Source organism: Dipodomys merriami, unplaced genomic scaffold, assembly GCF_024711535.1.
Source record: "Dipodomys merriami isolate MVZ:Mamm:240054 unplaced genomic scaffold, mDipMer1.0.p SCAF_1, whole genome shotgun sequence".
NCBI classification, from domain to species: domain Eukaryota; kingdom Metazoa; phylum Chordata; class Mammalia; order Rodentia; family Heteromyidae; genus Dipodomys; species Dipodomys merriami.
Window position 1 is genome coordinate 27,740,949 of NW_027202270.1, and position 24,826 is coordinate 27,765,774.

General features: G+C 38.8%; 1 protein-coding gene across 2 annotated transcripts in view; it reads right to left on the reverse strand.

Moving 5' to 3' along the window:
- Positions 1–24,826, reverse strand: part of Pard3b (par-3 family cell polarity regulator beta) — a 990,481-nt gene that overhangs the window by 96,269 nt on the left and 869,386 nt on the right. For both annotated transcript variants that reach the window (XM_070018756.1, XM_070018767.1), the window contains one exon: positions 15,164–15,299. In XM_070018756.1, coding sequence (XP_069874857.1) covers positions 15,164–15,299 — 136 coding nt within the window. The remainder of the gene's footprint in view (positions 1–15,163; positions 15,300–24,826) is intronic.

Genomic DNA, 24,826 nt, shown 5'->3' on the forward strand with positions numbered 1-24,826 from the left:
CTCAGACTCAAGTGAATTTTGGCACAAAGTATCCATTGAATAAAGGCTTAGGTAACTAATAAATGAACATATAAGTAAGCAACTATATACTTTGGAATTTTGTACAACAATCCTGGGGCCAAAAGAATACAATGTAAGTGAAGTTAGGTTCATTCTTTTTCAAAGTTGATGTTAGGGCATTAATAAATGAGTACATTTTCTTATTTTGGAAACAGAATCTTTTTTTTAAAGCTAGAAAAGTCTTAATAGTTTCTCAATGGGAGCAAGCTAAAAGTTTTGATAAATTCCCTTTATGAATCAATTAGAGGGAAATATTGGGTGCCTTAAACAAAATGTCAATTATTTTTCTAATTGCTATCATTATCTCTCTTCATCCCCCTTCCATCGCTATGAAGTTAGGGATTAGATTTTCTAATCTTACACTTCTGCATTTAAACAGAGAAAAAGGAAAGTTCTCTACTTTCTGAACTTGGGAAATGCCAAAATGGTTCTGCCACCACATGCAAACCACAAACCCCTAACCTCCATAGCATATTTTCCCCCAATCACCAATTTAAGTACTGCTTTAAAGATTTCTTCCTGCCATCATTCAGGTTAATTGTGAGGCCGCCATTTCCTCCTCTGGAATGTGTGTCTCTGATTCCCTTCTAACCACATACTTACAGCACACTGCTGGCTGCTGAAGGCAGCCTGACCATTTAAACCTAGGAAATGAATGCGAAGGGAAATGTGTAGTGGACAGGAAGCCTGGTCATTACTAAATAGATGAAGCAGGGGAAAGTGTCTGCTAGATATAAGAAATCAAAATGAAAATATATTTGCTGCTCAGAAACAATATGTGGCTCTGGGAATTAGTACCAATAGGAAAACAAAACTGAAGAACGGAGGTGTGTCTGCACAAACTTTGGGAGTATCCATCCACCTTATTGTGCAGGGAGACAGAAGGTTCATTGGAAGGAGAGAAACTATGGGCTTTCTCTCATACAACATTTCCTTCTGTTTCTCTGGGGGGCAAACTTCCAAGCAGTAATATTATTACAGATATACAGATAACATTCAGTCACAAACACACACACACACACACACACACACACACACACACACACACACCACTATCAAGTTTTAGGAAATTGCTGATGATGCAAATATTGGGCTTAATGTCAATTTCCTCATGTATTCACAAGTGACTAATATCCACAAAGGAATTTACAACCGTGAGCAGTGTGTTTTCTTCATGAGCTGCTTTGGCTTTGAGGCTATGTCTGAGAATAGACCGCGCCTCAATACGATGAAGCACTTGAAGAAAGTTCCCTAAGAACCAGAGTATTCCATTACTTCTACCCAGGTCTTATCATGAAAGTAGAAGAAACTGTTTCTCAACAGCTTTATAATAACAACAACACCATATCCTTTCTTCTTAGAAAAATTACTTGAAAAATAGGCAAAAGTTTCCCATTCGTCTGCCTAAAATTCAACATGATCAACTTTTGTACAGCCTCAGAAATGTTTCGCAAACTAGTATTGTGATGCCAAGGTTCCAAAGGAACTTGACACCATTTTCAGGAGGGCTGTAAAGTCCCAGAATCAGATACATGTCATTCTTGTTGTATTCCAAAGTGGTCATCCTGGTGGAGAATGAGCAATTTCAATAGTGCAGTGGTAATCTCTATTCTTTGATTCAAGTGTCCTTCGTGCATATTTGTCAAGAGAGATTTCTGTGAATTCTCTTTCCCACACCATAACACCAGTTCATTACTCCTTAATAAGAACCAAATGATATTAAATTTTAGAAGGACTGAGTCAAAAATTCCCTTCATCTGAAAGAACAAGATGGCTGTCATGTGACCTGATAGATTTATAGTCATGGCTCCAAGACCTGAACACAAGCACAGTTTACTCTGAGTTTTCATTGTTGTCAGGTTTAAGTGCTATACATATCAGTCAGATGGATGCTCCACACATCTTCATTTTAAGATTGAGTGCTCAAAGTTTATTTTAGGACTCCCAAACTGTGCTAAAATAAAACATATCCAACTGATTTTAAACAGCTTTGAGAACAGTTTAGGCAATCTGGAATTCATAGGAGTTTCTGCCATGGGTTCTTCTATATTACATAAAATGGTCATTTCTCCCATTGCAGTAGAAGAAAAGAATGTTATTATTGTAGAAGTTGGAATTTTGGGTTTCAACCATGATCCAACATAAACGGTTGTGGTTTGGGGGAACTTAACTTATTCTAAACTTGACATCCTGAACTGGAATTAATTGCTCATTAGAAGCAGGAAAGTGTTCTTTTTCCCCCACTTTAACGTAAGCATATCATAAGGTTGGTTTTACTTTGAGGGGAGGACATATTATGGAAAAATTGTGTGGTTCTGAACTTTCTTTTTTCTTCTTCTTTGTTGCTGTGTAGATTTGGGTTTGAGCCAGAGATGGCTAACTTATTTGACTGCAACATAAAAAGAATGATTTTCATTTAGACTTTTAAAGAGAACTGATGAAACAACACCAAACTTGGGGTTTGGGTTCAACACTATTGGGTACAAAAACAAGTTAAGAGTGATAAATAAAGAGTACTTCACCGGAGGAAGAAAACAGCTTTTTATAGTGCATTTGAAATTTGAAATGTGACTACTCAAAAATACAGGAATATATGAGATTGTCTTTTCCTTTTTCAAACATCTTACATTAAAAGGATCTAAAAAGCTGCTCTGGGACCTTTTCTCATTTCACTGAGAGTTAGCGCAGATATGAAAAGTAGCTTTGCTAGTGATTGTGAGATCATGGAGCTAGGGCTTCGAACCTTGTTTTTTGTCATCTGTGAAGTAAGATTAAAGATAAATCTGCCTGGAATGACTACAAGAGTCAATACTGAATGAGTGATGGCTTGGTTAATAATCTGGTAGAAGGGTAATTGAGTAAATAATCTGTGTATCTTCTCTTTGTTTTCTACACACCCTCTTATTTAAGTCCTTAACTGAACACTGGTCTTCCTTTGCTTTGGGGTTGTTTGCCAAGCTGAAGGCAGGACCTGCTTGAAGTAAACTTTCTTCTGGTCTTTGATTTTTTAGCATAAGCTAATTAAAGAGATTAGGTATGCCCTTAGGGTCAAGGATGAAAGGAGTGGACTGTAGAAGGAAAAGTATGTGTGTGGGAGAGAGGAAAATAGATATTGACCTTTCAGACCAATGGAATTTGCCGAAAGTACCTGACAACCAAGCAGACAGGCACTACCTGAAGTGACTGTAATAACCACAGTGGGCCGACTGTGGTTATTACAATGCAATGTGTGTGGTAAGAAGGCCCTGGACTGTGGAATAACCAGAGGTTAAGGAGTTCCAAAAATGATTAACACAGGATGGTTATCGGGCCAATGGAATGAATTACTTAAAAATACCTCAGTATGTGAACCATTTGAAAATATTTATTGGACGCTTCCGACATGTCAGACATCTTCCCGAGTGCTTTATATACTACTATACTTAGTATACTATACTTAGATGAGACAGTATCATTATCTGATTATTAAAGGAGACGGAGGTAAGTAATTACCCAGTTAGTATGTGATGAAGCCAGGATATGAACTCAGGCTGTCTTGCTTCAGAGTCTGTGATCTCACAAAATGTGCTAGGATACTTTTCAGATCTGCTAAATTTCAAATGACTAGTTGCTGTACTATCTTATCTATCTCTCTGTTAGAAAGACAAGGGGAAAGTATCTGTCTTCAGGGTAGATGGCCAGATAGGCTGGTGAGTCACAACCTTTGGTAGCTGTAGTATTATCTGCAACAACAGGTACTATGAGCCACATGCAGCAGCCCCGGAACCCAAGGCATCCTTGGGAAGAGGTGTGGATAAATTTATTGGAGAAACCAACAATGTTTTCAAGACTGGGCCTTTGCTCATCAGAAGCTACTTAGACAGGGAGATGTGGGGAAGCTTGGGAGCTGCACATAAAAAAGATAAGTGCATCTGGGTGCTGGTGGTTCATGCCTACAATCCTAGCTACTCAGGAGGCTGAGATCTGAGGTTCAAAGTTAAAAGGCAAAGTGGGTGGGAAAGACCCTGAGATTCTTCTCTCCAATAAATGGCCAAAAAATAAACCCTGTAAGTAGAGCTGTGGTTCAAGTGATAAAGTGGTAGCCTTGCACAAAAGAAGATTAGGGACAACACCCAGGCCCTGAGTTCAAGCCCCAGGACTGGCACAAAGAGAGGAGAGAGGTGAGCGATGAGGTGAGAGGTGGGATGCAGGAGGTGAGAGAAGTAAGCTGAGTGAGAGAAGTGAGGAGAGAGAGAGAGAGAGAAAAAAAACAGTGACTAGTGCAATAGTGACAAAACATCAGGTCTAAAAGACATAATGAATAGTCAGGTCCAGCAATGGGTTCCATTAGCCCTTCTGCTGATCTCTCCTCTGAGACTTCACCTTCAATCTGTATAGGTCAGATTATTTGTCCCCACAAAGAACTGTTAAGAGGAGCTGCACAAAATATAGCTTTGTTAAGGGATAAGGTGTGGAGGTAGCTTTGAATACTAGAACCCTTTGGGAAAAGATAGGCTTAAGTAGGGTGCCACTGATAGGTAGCCAGCAGGCCATAAACCACGGAGGAATGCAAAGGGAACTTCAAATAGAGGCTGAGATCACAAGGTCTCAAAGACAATATTGTCATCTAACTGTAATTGTAGACTAGACTTAGAAGTGAGGATTTCCCATAGTCAGATCTCAAAGGCTAATTCTATTGTTCTCACCTTAGAGAACACATTGAAAGTGTGTTTGTAACAGGCATTTAAACTGTTTTTGTGGCCACAAACAAACTAGAAGCTGGTGAAGAGCCTAGCATCTGGGTTTATATTTTGTGTCTGTCTTTGTTCTAAGGTACACTTTCTAAAACTGTCTCTTTGCAGTTACTTCAAGTTATTGGCTGACCAATAACATGTTTATAACCAAGGACTAAAACTACTCCTAAGGAACAGCAGAGCCTTGCAGGACAGATACCGCCAAATGAGGACAATTATCTATAATGACCAGGTTGCACCTGGGAGCCATGAAATCATCTCGTAGGAGCCATGACTACTCTCCTCCAGTGATGAAAGGAATAACAACTTCTCCTGGACCAAGGAGAACCAGAATGATGATAATGACCAACCTGTAATCAGGACTCAAACTATGCATATGTTTGTCCTTTGTCCCAAACTCTTCCTCTAGGTAAACCTAAGGCTCATGTCTTTACCCTGAAAATGACTGAAGAGGGATGAACCAAAGTGCTGTCTTTCTATAGCAGCATGAAACATAAAATCTCCTTGCCCTGGCATATTTCTTTCCTAATAAACTTTCCTATCACTTTTACTACATTTTGGTCTTGCTTGAATTCTTCTCATGCTGGATGAAAGGGTTGAGGTGGATGAGCTGCAATGAATTATCAGGACAGTGAAGGAAATCAGGACAGGGAAGGGCTGGAGAGCCTGGGGAGGGACATTTTAAGAGTGGCAGATGAGAAGGACCTAAGAGATTAGCGGAAAGATATGCCAAGGGAAAAAAGGAAGAAGGAAATATCCTCCGCTCCTAGTTTAGATGGCTCCTTCTCTGAGTAATGGTTTTGTGATTAGCACAGGCTATAGGATTTTACTGGGCTTTCGCTGGCTAGTTTGGGACCCTAACAACCATTTTCATTTTCCTATGGGAAAATCCATCCCTAGCTCTAAATTGGCAGCTCCTAAATGGCTTTCAGGAACACAGTTTATTTCTGTGTTGAGGGTTGCCTATAATCCTGTTGTCTCCTTTCAAAATGATTGATGCTATGTTTAAAAGTTAGAGCCTCTCACATGTTACATATTCCAGTTCTTCTCCCATATAGCCAATATGTTCCTCTGAAAGCCACATTGAAATGTAAAAAGGCTAAGGCTGCCATCACTACTCCAAAACAGATGAACAAAAACTTTAATTCATTTTACCTTCTTCATTCTTCAGTTTTTCACTATTACTGAGGCAGGAGGAAACAGACAAGGAGACAGGGAAATTATATTATTTGAAACAAATATCTAAAAGGCCAGACTTGATATGCAAGTTGTTACAAATGTATTAACTGAAATATGGTAGAGTTTAGGGAAAATTCACATAGTGTAATTCCTTAGAAAGACAAAGTCAAAGTCAAAGCCCAACAAAATAAACACTAGGAAATGGTTACATTGGGGGTGGGGGGGGTTAAGGGAAAAGGGGCAGACAAATGGAGAGGGAAGGGTGGGGGAGAATGGAGTCAAGAATTTATCATATATACCATAGAATTAAGAAAAGTAAGGGAGGGTGTGCGGTTGGGAAGGGTGGGTGAGAATTTTGAAAGGGGTGACACTGATCAAGATGCATTGTATTCATAAACTGCTTTGTTAAATGATAACTTCTTTGTACAACTATTTAAAGATCATATTTTTTTAAGAAGAATAAGCTGAAAGCAGAATGTTTCAACTATGATAGCTCCTTGTTAAGTCTTAAAGACTGGAGGGCTTCTCAGAAGGACCATATAAACCTACCTTTTCCAGAAAAATAGTAAAAAGTACCATACTCTTCATAAATAGATAAAATGAGAAGAATATTTGGGGAAAGGAAGCCCTAAAACCCCACCTATTGTCCTTGTGTTTGGGTAGCACCAGCTACATGCCCATCTTTTAGAATAATAAACAACACCCATCCTGGCTACACAGAACCATTGTCTACTGGTTGGGGGTCTTCTAACAGGATTTTACTTGTTTGTATTCCCCTAGCTCAGAAAGAATACAGACAGTAGATAACAGCTGCTATTTCTGAGTCTTTAATTCCTATTTCCTGCATAATATGCAGGAAATGTTTCTTGATCTTCTTCATATCTTCCTACTTTAACCTGTTATACTAAAGTCTACTAAAATGACTCCTGGCTAAAGCGTTCATCTTGTGAGACTCCTCATTTGTGAGGCATTTTTTTTCATGTTTTCATGCATGGATCTCAAGGATCTGTGATTATTGTTACTTTTGTGTTGGTCCTAGGGCTTGAACTCAGGTCTTAGGTGTTGTCTCTGAGCTTTACTTGCTCAGGGTTAACACTCTACCACTTGAACCACAGCTCCACTTCCAGATTATTGGTGGGTAATTGGAGGTAAGAATATCATGGACCTTCCTGCCTGGGCTGGCTTTGAACTATGATCCACAGATCTCAGCCTCAGAATTACAGGATTACACGTGTGAGCCAGAGGCACCTGGCAAGACCTGTGGTTTATGTGGAAGCTGAGGGAAGCCCTTAGCCATCCTCCAATGACACTTTCCAAAATTTAGATGCACAAATTCCATCCCTCATGTCAGCTTTGGAAGTCAAGGGAGATATGGAATCAATCAATGGGAGGGATTGTCCATGGAGCTCCAGAGAGCTAATCCATGTAGAAAAGAGAGGTTACTGTGTGGAAGAAACTACATTCATTTGGATCTAGAATGTCCTACAAAGACTCATGGTAAAGGCTTAGTCCGGAGATGGTGCTTTGGAGAGGTGATAGAATTTTAAAGAGGTGAGACCTGTGGGTCTTTAGGTCACTGGGGGACATTGCCTCTGAAACAGATTGTTGAATTCCAGCCCCTTTATCTTCTTGATTGCTTCTTGACCAAAATATAAGCAGTTTAACACTCACTTTCTGCCAGGATGTGTTGTCCAAAACAAAGTGTCCAGCTGACCCTGGTTTAGAACCTCCAGAACTGCAATAATATATATACATTTATATACATAAGTACATATATATATAATAAACCTTTTCTCCTGAAAACTTAATTATCTCAGATAAAAAAACCCTAATTATCTCAGATATTTTGTTATACAGCAGAAAGTTGATATCAGAGCCCAAGTACAGTTTTCTCTGCATACATAGTTAATGGCTTTAATTCTTTATCTTATCTCTTGTTTTCAAGCTGTTTTATGAAGAATACATGCATGTCACAAAACAATAACCTGTATGAAGATACAGCAAAACAAATCTACCTGAAGAAAGAGAACTTATAGTTCCGTCAAGAAATTCTAATGTTTCTCTAGAAGTGAATTCTTATGTATGAAATGAGCTAAAATGCTATTTGCCAATGCAATTGATATGAGGTAGTAGAAAAGCAACCAGCTAGAGAATAATGGCCTATACAGAATTAAAAAAAAAAAAAAAAACCCACAAAAACCAAACCTGCCGGACAGGGAAATGCTGAGAGGGGCTCCAAAGAATGAGGATGTAAGAGGATCAAAAGAATGAGGAAATACAGACAGAACAGAAAATTACAACCTCACACAAAAGAGAAAGGAGATCCACCAATCAGAGGGCCATACAATTTTCACTATTTACCCAAGGCCAAGTTCTCTAAGGAGGAAATGGCCAAGATGGTGGAGATGGACAGAATTGTCATCTTCCCCATAGTATATCTATGCCATAGGCTCTCTTTCTCTGTCATATTTCTTTTCTCATAAACCTGCCTATCACTTTTACTATGTTTGTGTCTTGCCTGAATTCTCTTACCAGATACAGAGTGAGGTTATTGAGCTACCTTAAACTTCCTGGTAAATTCAAATGACAGAGGTCTGGTAATTTCTCATAAATTACTCAATGAAATCATCAGGGCTCCTGGGATAATCCAAAGATACTGGATGAGCAATCAAAGATAAGCTTTTTTTCTCATTTTGCCTTGCAAAGAGAGACAGCAAATTTGAGAACGATAGTAGACCTCTTTCTAACTTTAAATAGGAACGTCTACAACTAGCAAGTGAAATATGGATACTGAGTCTAACAGGCGCCATCTTGGCATCTGGGTGGATGATGGGGAAAACTCTGAGAGGTGAAACTCCAACCCTACTCCCAGGTGATGACATGCCTGAATTCCTAGAGGCAGGGTTGGGGATTAGGACAATAGGTTACTAGACTTGGTAGGCTTGTAGCACAAACTCCCTAGACTCTGAACTCTTGAGCTTCCAGTGTCTCTGACCCCTGAACATGACCCTATTTAGGCCCCACCATCTTAGCCACCATTTTGCACCATGCCTTGTGTCTCCTGATTCTCCTCAGGTCACCATGGCATCCCTCTTCAACTCTCCACTAGAGTTAACTGGTTTGTTGAGATTGTTCTTCTGCTCTACTACCCTCGTGGCTCACTTTCCTAACAGTATTAAGTGCATTTGAGGCTGCAAGTTTTGGGGGACATGTGTCCCCTTGCAGTTGCCGGCTTTCTAATAAAGACTCCGGATTCCACCTCTCAAAATGTTGCTTCCCTGTATCTTATGATCAAATTCCCATATAACGAAAGGTTTTTTTTATTTCTCTTTCCTTAAAAATGTAGCAAAATGACAAATTATTTATCATTATATATATTCGGAGTTGTGTCAAAGCATTCCAAATATGTCCAACATCCACTTTACCTCCTGTTAATAAAGCCTTGATTTATCTTGAGTCTGCCTCTTTACCTATGCTTGTGTATAGAGTTTGGATGGGCTTGACTATACTTCCCTGTTCTCAGGGTGACTTTGTAATGTTCTAGCTTTAGTTCCAGAACTGACCTTTCTGGCCAAGTCATGAAGATTGGTTCAGAAGTGCACCTGTGGTCCAGGTTTGCAAATCAGGCCATCGAATCAGTTCTAGGTGCTGCTGATGACTGTCTTTCAATTATATGCCTGAGGGGGAGGAGGAGGGAATCTTGCTGAGAATTGAACCTGCAGAGAAAATAGCTAAGCAGGGGGACGGAGAAAGAAACTCCCAATGGCCTACCTGGGGAAGCTAGAGCCTAGTTTTGCTTGAAGTCGGACATGACAATAGATTTCTTTCCTTTTCTGCACACACTAATTAAATTAGAATTCTATTTGTTGCAATAGAAGAGCCCAGCTGAAGAATCAGAATTCTTTGTTTAGGTTTTGTTAGTCTCTTTTTTTAGGAGGAGATAAGGAAAATATACGTACACCTCAATTATGGAATTGGACCAGTGACAACAGGAACTCACACTCTTATCTCTGTTTAAGAACCTTTGGATGGTTTTTGTACTTGCTGTACACCCATTTCAAATCTCTCAAGATGGTTTGCATGATCTCACCATCTTGTTCTTCTTCCCACCAAGTACATGGGATTTATCTTTCATCGTGCAGATCAGCTGCCAAGCACGTTCCTTCAAGTTGGCTCCTAAAGCTCCTTTATAGCAAAACGAACAAATCCTTCACAATATTTTCATTTATTCACCCAATGCTCTTTGTTGTAACCATGATCCACTCAAGCCAATCCCCACTGCCAGAAAAGTGCAGTGCCACATTTCTGATGGCAGCAGACCGAGCATTCTATGCTAATAGATGTTTTAACATCGATTTACACACACACACACACACACACACACACACACACACACACACACACACACACACAAATGAACTTGTTTTCTTTTCCTATCCAGTCATGCACAGACCTCTTTTATAGGTAAACATAATCTTAATTTAGTAAAAAAAGTTTAAAGAAAGGGGGTAGGGTGAGGATAAGGACATATGCTACATAGCTCTTGACAAAGATAATAATAAAGGTACTATTATTTTTAGAAAACCCCAGAGCCATCCCATTTCTGAAATTACATGACATTCACGCTGTTGTCAAATAAGCAGGTAATCTTTATCTGCTAATGAAGAAAGCAGCCTGTTGGCAGAGGACTGTGACAGTCTTAACAAGTTTTACAGAAAAGAAAAATACTAGCAGATAACAGGTATCATGTTTTCTTTTGGCAAATATTAACACTTCACAGCTAGCATATCTTTCTTACTTAATTGGATCTATAAAAAATCACCAGGCCATTTCACTTGGAGCTATTGAAATTCCCTCAACCTGTTCTTTACAGCTTTTCCGAGTATGGATGGGAAAACAGCTACAGAACAGCTGAAAAGATTGCTAAGGTCTCAGGTCTTTATTTACAGACCTTACCATCTATGTGTGTTTCATTTATTTAGAAACAAATAAAGGAGGTTTATTTGTAAAAACACACATACACACACACAACAACAACAACAGCAATGACAAAACACAAGACCAGCATAAGAGTAAAAGAACAAAATACATTGGCTGAGTCAAGTCCCAAATCGTCTCTCCAGCTTTCCCACACTCTCTGAATGCCTCCAGTAGGATCAATTGCTCTGAGTTTACATCAGAACTGGAACCTCTCTCCATGATAGCATTTGTCACATGTAGCATTGTTCTATGGCATTTTGGTTTAGATGCCTGTATTCCTAGATAGATTGTGACTTCATCCAAAGTAAAGAGAGTGCTGTATTTGGGTTACCAGCACTTGGCCTACATTATGATTAGGCAAATAGATACATAGAGAAAAAAAGAAGAGAAATGAAAAGAGAAGTGGGGGAAAGGAGCGGGGAGTGACGTGCTAGGCTCAGGCCACAGAGCAGGAATACTACAGAGAATTCAATAAGGCTTGGGAAGACCTAGATAGTCCAGGGAAAGCCAAAGAAAGAATGTCAGGACCATTTATAAAAATCAGTTTTAAAAGCAATTATTGATCCTAATATTCTTTTGAGTGATTATTTTGATTATTATTTTTATTGTGAAAATACCGTACAGAGGGGTTACAATTATGTGGGCAAGATAATGAGTACATTTCTTATCAAGCATTGTAACCTCCTCCTTTGTTTCCCTTTCCCATCCCTTCCTATCTCCCCCCCCCCCGTATACTTTCATTTTTTTGGACCATTTTTGTCAAGAACTGTTGAATTATATATTGTATGTTTGCTCATATATTTTGACAATGAAGAAAACCAAGGGCTTGAGAAATTCTAATCTAAGTAGAGAAAAAAAATCCATGGTTTGGCTATGTGGTGTTATATATTATACTTCTGTAGCCCTTGCTTTTCCATTATCTGCTTCCATCTACCTAACCTTCTTGTACTAAACAAAAACAAAAACAAAAAACTAGAATGGATCTTCCTGCCTTCTGAGGACTTGTTCCTCAAAAAAGTAATTTCCTGGACTTTTCAACTTGTAAGTTCTTCTTACAAATTTTAGTGAAAAGCATTATGGCATTTCTGTGAACTTCCTTTTATAAAATTTTTAATTGTTATTATAAAGGTGATGTACACTGGGATTACAGTTTTGTAAGTCAGGTAAAGAGTACAGTTCATTTTGGAGAAAGTTCTGACCTGTTTTTAAACTGATTTCAAGAGTACAATTGGGCATCCATATCTGTGAGTTTCAAAACCATGTATTCCATCAACCATTGAAGACTGTTTTGAATGAAATGAAACCATACATGTTGTGAATACGTACAGAGTTTTTCCTGTTATTATTTCCTAAACCACAGTACAACAACCAGTTAGGTAGCATTAACATTGTCTTAGGTATCATAAGTGATCTGAGGATGATTTAAACTATGTGGTAGGATATGTATAAGTTATATGAAGATGCTACACCATTTGTTTAATCAACTAGAGTATCTGCAGTGTTCGGTATCCGCAGGGATTCCTGGAAATGAACCCTGGAAGATAACATGGGAGAACTACAATTGTCAGGTAACTTATCTTTCTCCTTGCCCTCTGTCTGGCTCCCAAGTTTTCTGGAAGGATATGACTGTGGGTATTATCTTCAGTCCAATGGCCCTGATGGATGACACATGGAGAGTGTTACCTGTGAAAGTATTTCTCATGATTGTGGTGGAAATGGTTTGGTTAGCATGCTTGGGCTGCCTTGACATTTACAGAAGTGATAGGAATCAATGCTCTATTTTGACAATTTGGGTCCAAATTCTTGTCGACTACCTGGAAGAGCACCAAAGGGTCCCCAGGGCTCTAACCCTGACCTTCTTGGACAGTTGATTTGATTTGAACAATCACCTCTGTGGAGCTGGGGACCAGCCTGGTCTAGAAACTGCAATCACATTGAAAGCTGCTTTGTTGGGTCTAGCGGATTGGCAGGAATGAAATGTTAACTTTCTAAAGTTGTTCTCTTAGATCTATCCTAAAGTAATAAGACAATGGTATAACTTCTCAGGCGTCCACTTGACAAAAGGTACTAGTGTTTTTCCTTGGCATGGAGAGAGGAGAAGAAAGGGTGTGGAGATTCTGATCCCTGGTTTGGAATAATTCAGGCGATTACAGAGCAGATTTGTCTTTTATGACAGTGCCGTTCCCAAGTATCTCTTTGGGAAGCCTTAGACCCCAATTGTCTGGGAAACATAAAATCAAGTCACAATTTCCAAAGCTTAACACACTGGGGCATGGGAAACACAAATTAAATACACTAGATTGTCTGGTTACACACTTGCTTGGCATTTAAGTACAATTATTAGAAAAGGGAGCAACCAAAAGATTTTTGTTATCTTGCTCAGGTTTGGTGAGAGAGGAAACTTTGAGTCTCTTGAAGGTTAAGCATCTTTATCCTTTCCAGCTTGAATTAAAGGTATCATATAAAATAAGGTCAAAACAAACAGGACTACTTAATCTAAACTCACTAGTTTTATTTTGCACATGGGATGCATAATAGTTTTAACATGGAGCATTTTACAATGCATTGGACACGGGGTTCTGTTTTATTACTAGATTGTTTGTGAAGGAAGCCGAGCCTTACCTAACAAGTCATTCACATCTCTTCTCAAAAGTAGTAAATTGGGGGCTGGGAAGGTGGCTCAGCGGTAGAGCGCTTGCCTTGCAAGCATGAGGCCCTGGGTTCGATTCCTCAGCACCACATAAACAGAAAAAGCCGTAAGTGGCGCTGTGGCTCCAGTGGTAGAGCACTAGCCTTGAGCTGAAGAGCTGAGGGACAGCGCCCAGACCCAGAGTCCAGGCCCCATGACCGGCAAAAAACAAAAAAACAAAAAACAAAAACAAAACAAAACAAAAAAAGTAGTAAATTGATCTCAATCAAGTCTGAAACTGATGCCAGCCTCGTTGATGGGCTTGTGATCTCTGATCTTTACTGGACAATTCTGTTAGTATTTTAAACCTCAACCTACAAAGAGATTCTCCTGGGCTGAGGAGTTACAGTTATTCTATACAGCAGGGATGGATGTGGAAACCAATCTTTAAACTATGTGTCATGCATCACCTTGAGCTACCACAGTGTAGGTGGTAAGGTTTGAGGAGTTCAGCTCCACTCTCCCTATGCTGTGTGTAGGAATATGAGTGTGAAACCCAAGAAAGGAAATTCTCCTTACATAGGTTTACCTATCAAAGGAATAGTGTCTTTAATGAGCCCCGGAAATAGCAGAGGTTCTTTCTTGGTTCTTGAATGAATACTGAGGTTGTAATAAAAGGCAGCAATGATCAGAGGGTGTGCAAATGTATATATATATACACATACATACATACATATCACAGAAAGCTCACTACCACAATTATACTCAGCCTTGCATGGATAACAATAGGAAAAGAGCCAACAGCTTTCAAGCTCTGAGCTCTGGCTCTGTGTCAGGCACCTTATTTGACAAGTCCATGTAATCTAACTCTAAGTCCTTTCCTAAGGGCATTTGTGTGGATATGCAAGAGTTAAGTGTATTTTGTAGGCACAGACTTATCTTCTTTAAAAAGACAAGGAAATGAATCATTCTACCTCAGAAAATACAGAATAACCCCTCAGTGGTCATAATATTGTTTTCTGTTCCCTGAACATTGATGGATTTGACAAAATGAATCCTCTAATACAAAAACTCCCCTTATCTCGAAACAAAGTGATTCTAGTAAGCTCAGTGGAATGTGAATTGCTCAGATATGATATACAATTGATATCTCAGACAACCACCTGTCTGAAATTTTCTTCTAATAACTATTTTCAAAGAGATGGCTTACATTGTAAATTCTATTAATATAGGCCCCTAGATCTGAGGTTTAAGAGAAGGAAGGTTAGCACTAACTTTTGTTGGATGGTGACAATGATGCCTTTTCCTCTTTAAAGTGGTGGTGGTCTGCTGCCCTCAAGACCAGTTAGTTTGCAATAAGAAGTGGAGAGCAATTAGAATGGACACATACACCAGGGAAGTTTGATTTATGTAGACAACTTCTGTGGGAGAAGCCAGCTGTGGGTTGGGTAATGTTCATATTTATAAAGCACAAGAAACCTGGATGCAACCCGAGATGTACAGAACATTCTTAAACGTGTCTTTCTGCTCTGAGTCATTTCAGTAAAGTGGTATTCAGGATTGGAATTCGGCATCGGCTTACCCAGTGGAGGTCATAGTCAGAAGGCCTCATCCTCGCTTCCTCATCGTCATACAAAGGGAAGCCCTCCCTCCGGGCCTGATAGTACTCCTTCCGAAGCTTCTGGATGCGATCGCTGCTTCCACTCACGGGACCGCCACTGCAGCACATAAACAGACAGAGTTACATGGAAGTCACTCTCTGATCTTCCTAGTAGAGGGGGTGACATCCAATATGGAAAGTTTATCTATATGGCCATTATATATGGATAATATATAATTAATATTTTCTGTATATTATTCGCATATCTATACATACATTTGCATACATTTCTGAAGTAGTTGTGCAACTGGGTTGTTTTATCAACATGTCTGTTTGTGAGTACAATGTATATTGATCAATGGCACTCTTTCATCATTCCCATTTCTTCCCATGCCACCCATTCCTTCAATTTACCTAGTTCCATTTACACACACACACACACACACACACACACACACACACACACACACACACACACATACACACACACACACATTATGATTGTATTTGCCCAGATTTCAAGTGTGAGGAGTGTGTTTAAAGGGAGAAGGATAGACAAATGGAGAGACAAAATGGTAAAGGTTTGATAATACAATTCAAATATTCTAAGAAGGTGGTGAAATCAGTAATAAAAATGAATTTAAAATGGTCCTTATGTACCTGCCTTTAGAGGTAATGACTGAGACATCTGACTGGGGGATTAGTAAATAAAGTCCTGACCTTTTTAAGCAGTGGGAAATGTTTCTTTCCTTCTTGGAATCGTACACACAGTGTGGTAAGATCTGAATGTGGTGTCTCATTTTCTCAGGTGGCATGTGCCACTGTGCATTTCAATGAGACTCATGGAATTTTGTAGGGGGTGACAGTGTGATGCAGGTCAATATGTGTGTATAGCCTATGCATAGAGAATGAAAGAAGGTAAAAATCACACCAAAGATAAAAACAGAAGAGGGTGGGAAAACTGGGTGATCTGTGAATAGGTGCTGGTATTGCTTGTCCAAGGTTCTCCTCTCTCTGCTTTATCTACTGTTTCCTCTTAGATCATTCAATCCTTTCGACAGTAATTAACTCAGCCAGCCCCGCTCTGTTTAGCAAGTAGCTCCCTTGGGTTTGGATGGATTTGCCATGGTCATTTAAGAAGAACAAATATCAGATGATATAATCCAGGTCTTGGAAGCAAGAGAAGCATGATATACAGATCTGAACTATCTCTCAACTTCTTTGGATCATTTGAGGCATTTGTCCTATTGTGCGAGCTCTTATGCCAAGAACTGGGGATGTAACAATGAACATTTCTTCATCTTTACCTGCAAAAGTCACAGTCTCAGAGGTAGGAGACAGAAAAGAACATAGCACAGTACAGGTCATTATGGCAGGGATCTGTGTGAGTGATTAAATTTGGATAGGGTGAAAGCAGACCATGGAAGATGACATGAAAAGCTCCATACAGTAGGTAGCACTGTAGCTGAGTCTTAGCAGATAAATAGGTGCTCAACAAACTGGGCAAATGAATAAGATGATTCCAAGGAGCGAGTAGGAGAGTCCAAGCAGAAATGAAATGAAGGCCAGCAGATGGAATGAGCAGTGGTCCTCAGCTTCTTTCATCTTCCCTATCTAGGACCCAGATCAAAAGACGAATGTTTCCTTTCCTTTCTCAGTTACAAGGGCAATTAGAATAAAATACAGTCCCATTCATTGACTTCAACCTTGGGGCTTTTTAAAATTTACACTAAAACAAATGACAAAAACATACCACAGGTGGTGGACCTGTTGCAACAATGAGAAGTACAAGTTGTCGTGTCCAAAACGAGCTTGACAACGTCGGTGCGGAGGGGGGGGGAAGGAGGAGGATTGGGATTGGGGGGGAGGGGGGAGGCTGGGAAGGGATGTGAAGGGTAAACAAAGGAGGAGGCTGCAATGCTTGGTAAGAAATGTACGCATCATCCTGCCCATGTAATTGTAACTCCTCTGTACAGTATGTTCACAAAGAAAATAAAATTAAATTAAAAAAAAAAACATACCACAGGTAAATTTAGGTCCTTTAACTATGTTTTCTGGGTGTGTGAGAATCAATGATACAGCTTTGAGGGGCAAGTGAGTTTGGAGAGACAGTGTGAGGTGAGGAGATGTTGAGTTTTAAATTTCAGTAACTGATTTTAAATTTCAGGTATCTGATTTTTTTTTTAAAGCAAGAGTAAGAGATCATTGATTTTGTGGAATTCTTTAAAAGCGATTTAAAAATTGTCCTAGGAATTCATGAAATGAAAATGTAAGTTGGCAAGGTTTGGAAGGAAACAGTCTTCCTGAATGAAACCGTAAGTCAATGGAAGGCTCGGGCTGGGCCTCCTATTTATCCATCCCTCTCAGGCTCTCCATAGCGGTGGGCTTCAGGCTCTGGCCTTCCTGGTACAAAGCAGACATGCAACAACTGATGCCCCTGCGTAATACAAATCCTGGGGGATCACAAGCTTTTATTTTTCCTCTGTATTTTCAAAATTATTTTTTATTATGAACCATTTAATGATTTAATTAAACACGCCAGAGGGTAAACTAGAGATGCAGAAAAAAATTCATCTGTACTTTAAATGTTATCTTATGTTAAAGCCTTCAAAATAGTTTTTGTTCTCTTTATTTACTATATATTTAAATGTTTAAATACATTCTCTTGGAGCACTTGAAAAAATATCACAGTGAGAGGATAACACAGTCCTGTGTGGCTTTTTTTGGAAGTGTGGGCAGGGCAGGCAGGAAAAGCAGTTCAGGAAACTGAACAGCTTCCCTGCTTCCAAGTAATTTGAGATGAAAATGGTGGCTGGATCCCATGCATAGGCTTTGCTGCTTTCAGGAACTCATGAGCTGTGTTCAAACTCACCAGATGAGTTCAATCAACGTGGTGCAAACATCGCATACATAATCTATTAGTTTACCCCAAAGAAACTGAAGCATTGAATTCAAGTAGAATGAAGTCATCAGTAATAAGGGGTGGAGGGGGAGGAAGCTGAAAGAAATTGATAAAACACCATTAAAACACACACACACACACACACACACACACACACACACACACACACACACACACACACACACACACACAACACAAAAACCAAGCACCACAAATTTCCTCTATTTGTGGTGGGAGAAAATCACTCAGCTATAAACTATTTTTCCATATGCCTATAAATACATAAATTTAAAAATATGGGTTTGATCAGATTGCTGTGTTCAAATAAGGGAATGGAGCAAGAATACAAAATCAGCTGTGCAGGATTCAAAACATCCCTGATGGCTAACAAGAAATGACTGTTTACTTGGAAAAGAAATCTGGCCTGACTGGAAATATAGAGGGAAATTTATGGAGCATCTTAGTGCAAAACAGGCTGTTCCTCATGTGAATATTTCAGAGAAGATACGGAAGCTGGACGTGTTAGCACATGCCTAGAATCCCAGTTACTCCAGAGGTATTGGTAGGAAAATCACAGTCTTCAGATGCTGTCCAGGCAAAAATGTGAGAACCTATGACACGGCTCAATTGATAGGACACTTGCCTATATGAGTTCAATCCAGCACCACTCAAAAGAAGAATAAAGAAATGTTGTCCAAGACCTTAATGATAATCTATGATAACCTAGGACTACATATCAACATCATCTCCATTTTTCCTTCCCAATTTTCATCCTACCTTGACTACCTATATAATATTTTCCCAAATGTTTTATATATTAAAACTAGGAGTTGAAAATTGATTTAACATTTTAGCTCTTCTCAGCAGTACTCACATACTTACTGAATTAATAAACATGGCATATTCATTATTGTCATCAAAGCAATTCATTGATCTTGTTTTGTGAAGATGTAGAAATTTAGTGATTTGTTGCTGGATATACACTTATAATAATAGCAACAATCAGTCTAATGGTTATAATTTATAGAACACTGAAATAGCAAATAGTCTGAGGCAAACTTTTATTTTCTCCACTATCTGCAAATCTATCTATCACAGTATTGTTTTCCAATGGTCCCAAACCTAGCATCAGACTCCTTCTCAACAGAACTTCAAAAGCTGCTATCAAACTACAGGAGCTGGCACTTCAGTTGAATTTAATTATTACTCCTGTGCAAATACCTCAAAAATCTCAAAAGAATATTGAAAGGTAGATGTTTTATTATTTTGCTCAATAAAGATGAAGGATACAAGGATGTTAGGAAACGGTGATTACCAAGGTTGTCCTGACTTCAAAGACTTCTCTTCTACCTATAATTTACCAATCTGCTTCTTCATTTAATTTATATTTTAGAGACTGAGGTCTTTAGAAAGAGACTGAATCAGCACAGAAATTTAGACTCACCTGTAGGATTATTTCTGTAGGATACCCATTTTCCTTCTGTATATACATATCCTTTGTGTGATTTTTTTGCCTTTGTGGAATTTAGTAGTCCACATTCTAGGCAATTCTTTGTGCTGATAGCTTCAGAAGTGACATCAGATCATGTTATAATTTAAATTACTACTGGACCTCCACAAAACCTGTCAAAATATCAACAACTCCATCTCCACGTAGCTAGCTAGAAAATTATGCTTTCTGTATTGTTCACTGGCTAAATAATAGGTTGGACCTGATCGTTCAAAGAAAAATATTCCCATCACGACTCTACCCATATGTAGCTAATCAATGTCAGTCCTATGCTTTCAACATGTTAAGATTTTATGTTAAAATTAATTCAAGCAGTGTAACAAAACATTTATATTGCAGTGATTTCTTGTTCAAGAAAGTACACCGTTGATGACTTTGACAAAGGTATTGTTAAAAAAAAAAAAAGGCCTTTGTTATAACACAGAAGAGCTGGCGAGAGCTTACAGGTGGAATGCATTTGAGAAACCTTGGCATTTTCCTCAGTCATCTACCGTCATAACTGACTAGCCACCAGATGTGGCAAACTTCACACTAAGGCTCTATCTTCTTCTTTGGAACTGGAACCTATTCTTCCTGGTTTGTAATTCCTTCAGTTGGAGTACTTACAATGAACATTCACTTGTGTCTGTGCCTGCCTCCTGCTACTGTAGCTGCAAACAAGAAGGTAAACCAAAGTTGAACGAGCTTCTATGACACCCTCAACACAGTGCTCTTCAAATCGCATCTCATTGAATCCTCAATCCTATCTGCCAGGGTGCCATTGTGGTTGACTATTCCTAAACAAGCACACAGAGGCTCAGAGAAGTTAAATAACGTAACTGCAGAGTGGTAGGCCAGAATGTGTCTGCCTGCAAAGCCAGCACAGTTTCAACCAGATCATGTTGCCTTATGAGAAAGGCATTAAAATGCAGCAGGCATTTTGTAGCAGCAGTTCACAGGCATTTCAAAGCAGAGGGAATTTAGCAGAGCACATTTATAGCAATACCTTTTGATATTCTTTTATTTGCACAGATCTTTGCAATAAAAATAGAAATAGAAGTAGCTAAAGTAATAGAAATACAAGCAATGAAGCCTGTATTCATTAGAGAATGTTGTTGGAACAATTGCAGACTGACATTTCTGGGCAATTAATGTTATATCTCTAACAGGCTGATGTGGGAAAGCCATATAAAACTGAATAGGGTGTAAAAGAGAATCAACATATGACAGAGATCCCATGTACAAGATGAAGAGACTCTGGATCAGGACCAGGACTGAGAGGCAGCCTGGGCTATGCTGGGAAAGTTCACTCCTCATAGAGAGAGAGATGGTGGCTACCACAACCTTTCACTTAACTGTTGAACCTGTGAACTGTCTGTGATTGCTTCATCTGCATGTACATGTGGGCATATTGGTAAATACAGGCACTCTAATGGAATGCTAAATTGTCTGAAGCTAATTCCAAACAGCTGTTTGTCTTCCTGTTGTTTTCAGATAGCCTCAAGACATGTAGCTCTCTTTTGAGAAGGTAGCTAGCTGCCTTTGATGAGTAAATCCTCATTTTAAGCACTAGCCTGATGTTTGAATTTGATGATATAGCTAAAAGATAGCCTTGGTAGATGGAACCTGAATAGGAATGAAGGCTCCTACCTGGACATGGTAATCTGTACAAAGTCACAGAATACAACAATTTAATTAAAATGTAGGTACATCAATAAGAATAAGAAAGGTATAGAAGTATTTTAGTGTTTGATAGATTCTTTAATTTTTAAAATCAAGTTACTGGGTGCCACTGGCTCAAACCTATAATCCTAGATACTCAGGAAGGTAAGATAGAAGATCCTGGTTCAAAGCCAGCCCTGGAAGACAAATATCCAGGACTCTCATCTCCAATTAATCAGCAAAAAGCTAGAATCAAAGGTGTGGCTCAAGTGGTAAAGCTCTAGTTGAGTAAAAGTGTGAGGCCCTGAGTTCACGCCCAAATGCCAGCATAAATTAAAAAAAATTTCTACAAGTATCGTTAACTTTTCTATACCTACAGAAGGATGGAATGCCAAAGTTTCTCTGAAAAACAGCTAAAAGTGCCACAAACAACAACAAACAGAAAAAAAAATCACCTTTTACCCTTGAAGTATTTGATGCAATTTCTTTTCTGTTTCCCCAGTCTACCCGGGGAAGGGTTGATTTTTGTCTTTTTTGCATCTAAGAAGCTAACATTCATCATAGTTTTAACTTAAAAAATTTAGCAGTACCATAATCTTACATTAGAAAATAGGGAGGATACTTTTTCTTCATAGTAGGAAGAGAGCCCTCAAAACATCTGTGGCATTCATACTTTTGATGACATAAATATAATAGAATGCAGCTGTCTACATGCACTCATATCTTGCTAATTTTACTTTAAATCCCCAAAAAAGTTTCTGGGAAAATTATTCATCCAAAGACAGAAACTCATGAACACAATTGCTACTTATTTTCTATTAGTGATAAAAAAAATCTGCCAAATAAAAAGTTTGAGAGATTCTTACATACGTAAGAATCACTAGCTCAAAGGTACTTAAAATTTATAGACACTATAGCCCCAACAGAACTTATATCAGTACTTCATAGTTTTAACATACCATAATGAAAACAGGCTTAAATATTATGCCCATATATATTAAACAGATGGTTGCTTTCAGTTATTCTTGTTGGTGGTTCATGCCTATAAAATTTATCTGCTCAGGAGGCTGAGATCTGAGGTGTGCAGTTCAAAACCAGGTGGGGCAGAGAAATTCAAGAGACTCTTATCTCCAACTAACCAGCAAAAAGCTAGAAGTGGTGCTGTGGCTCAAATGGTAGAGTACCAGCCTTGAGTATAAAGCCAAGCAAGAGGTCCTGAGTTTAAGCACCAATCTCAGCATAAAATAAATTCTAGTGACATTTTAATCCCCAAGAACTCTGAAAATTATGCAGTGTAGACATTCCATGAAAATTGTGGCTAGATAAAGAATACCTATTTTTTGAAGGTATATTGACTAATTAAGCTTTTTCAGCATTTTGGGGTCTTGGAATGACTATCAGGAGCAACATTTGGGGATTCTTCTTTTCTAACTTCTTTTCTAAGTCACCATCATTATTTCTAATGGTGTTCCATATTTCCTATTAGTTTAGAAAAAAGGTCTTCCAAATAGCAAGAATATGCCCTCACTCATATGGACAGTTAATTTCTACCAGATCTTTGGGTTAAAACAACTACTCTAAATCACGAGATAGTTGTCTATGTTAAAAATGATCAATTTGGCAAAAGGGTAAATAACATATAAAACAAACTTGTCACGTGTATAGTATTTTACTTCTATGACATTATCTCTGAAGTTACACCTTTCCTTCATAAAGGAGAAAATGGTGCTTATGCATCTTAAGAGTATTTGATATTACATAACAAATGGTGATGGAATCTTAAAAAAAAAAACCCTATGCTCTATGTTAATGTATAACTTAAAAATATGTGTGTTCGTTATAAATTTCTAAGAGGTCAACAAACTTACTCCTTAGGGCGGAATCCTGTGAAGATCCAGCCCAGAGAAGCTGACATCAAATTAAGGTCATAAGAAAGAAGGAAATCCGTAGGACACAATGACATATTTGCTCAGGCTGGAACCCTGTGCATGGTCCTTACTGCAGCTGTGCTGATGCTGCCAAGCTGTTTTGACCCAGAAGCAGCCATCTGACAGTGTGACGACTTACCTGGGCTCCTGATTTTGCCATGGCAACCTAAGTCTGACCTTTTAGTCTTTCTCAGTGTGCTTCCCTGTTTTCGGCATGTGCCTTCTTTGTCTTGGGATTTTCATACTAGGCTTGGTAAACTGGCCCTCTGATTCCTACAGACTGAAGATTTATCTTGGAAATCTTAATCCTGGCCTGGACTTGGACCCCAATGAATCAAGCTGCAACAAGGGAACATAAAAAAAAATAAAGGTACCCTTCCCTAGGTACTTCTGATGGCATAGTGGTGACTGTTTCCACTCACACCGCGAACCACAGCTACCATTTACACTGAAAGTAATCTCATTGATTCACGGAGGGCAACTTTCTTCCATGTGATTGATTGTGGTGACTGAGAATCACCAGCAGATCAATGTCATTTCTTCTGATAAAAGGCATTGCTCTACCTTGCTCTTTATCACTTGAGACAATGTGAGGAAATTCTGCCTCTCTATCTCTTCTAGCAAAGGGAGAAACTCCTTAGGAGTGACACCCACTGTGCCATTTACAATCCAAAAAAACAGAGTTATTTTTCACAGCTTCAACTCACATTTTTAAACTTATATCAAATAATCACATGATTCTGCAGCTATAGAGAGAGCTTCCCACTGTGGTCCAATTTCAAAAGTCAATTCTGCTGTGAGTCTTAAAACACTCAAATGACTAACATATTTTGAGTAATAGTCACAAATTATTTCCTCTAATGTACATGTTGTAATATTTAACCTAAAGTAATTTACACAAATATCAGATAATTCAAGTTATACATCAGTATAATTCATATTGGGTCAAAGCTTTTTTACTTTTTTTTTTTGGCAATACTGAACTTTGAACTTAGGACATCTTATTTCCTAGGCAGATAGGCAGGTGCTCTTTCACTTGGGCTTTCTACCAGCTCCTTTATGCACTGGTTATTTTGGGGGTAGGGTTGTGTTTTAAGCTGAGGTCATCCTGGACTACAAGGTTTGTCTTTTCCCCTGTGGCTGGGATGATAGGCATATACCACTGTGCTCAGCCATTGGGCTTCTCTTCAGTTTGGGATGGCGCACACATGCTACTTCATTCAGCCATGGGTCAAGACAGAGTTTCTTTTTAATTTTTTTTATTAATTTACTCTATTGTTAGTAGAGAGGTGGTGTAGACAGGGATTACAATCACATGAATCAGGTAAGGAGTGTGTTCTCTTTTGTACAGTGTCTTCTGTTCCCTTGCTCTTTCCCAGTCCCTCCCTCCTGTCTCCACCCAGGAGTTGCACAGTTCACTTTTATCAGTGTCCCTTGAGTTTTGTGCCCTCACTCAACCTTTCTGAAGATGTACACTTGAATATATAAGATAAAGACAATAGAGTCAGCACAAACTAAAACCTGAAAAAGAAAGAAAGAAAGAAAGAAAGAAAGAAAGAAAGAAAGAAAGAAAGAAAGAAAGAAAGAAAGAAAGAAAGAAAGAAGGAAAGAAGGAAAGAAAGACAGGGGAAAAAAGAAGTCTCTGATTTCCATATCTTAGAGTT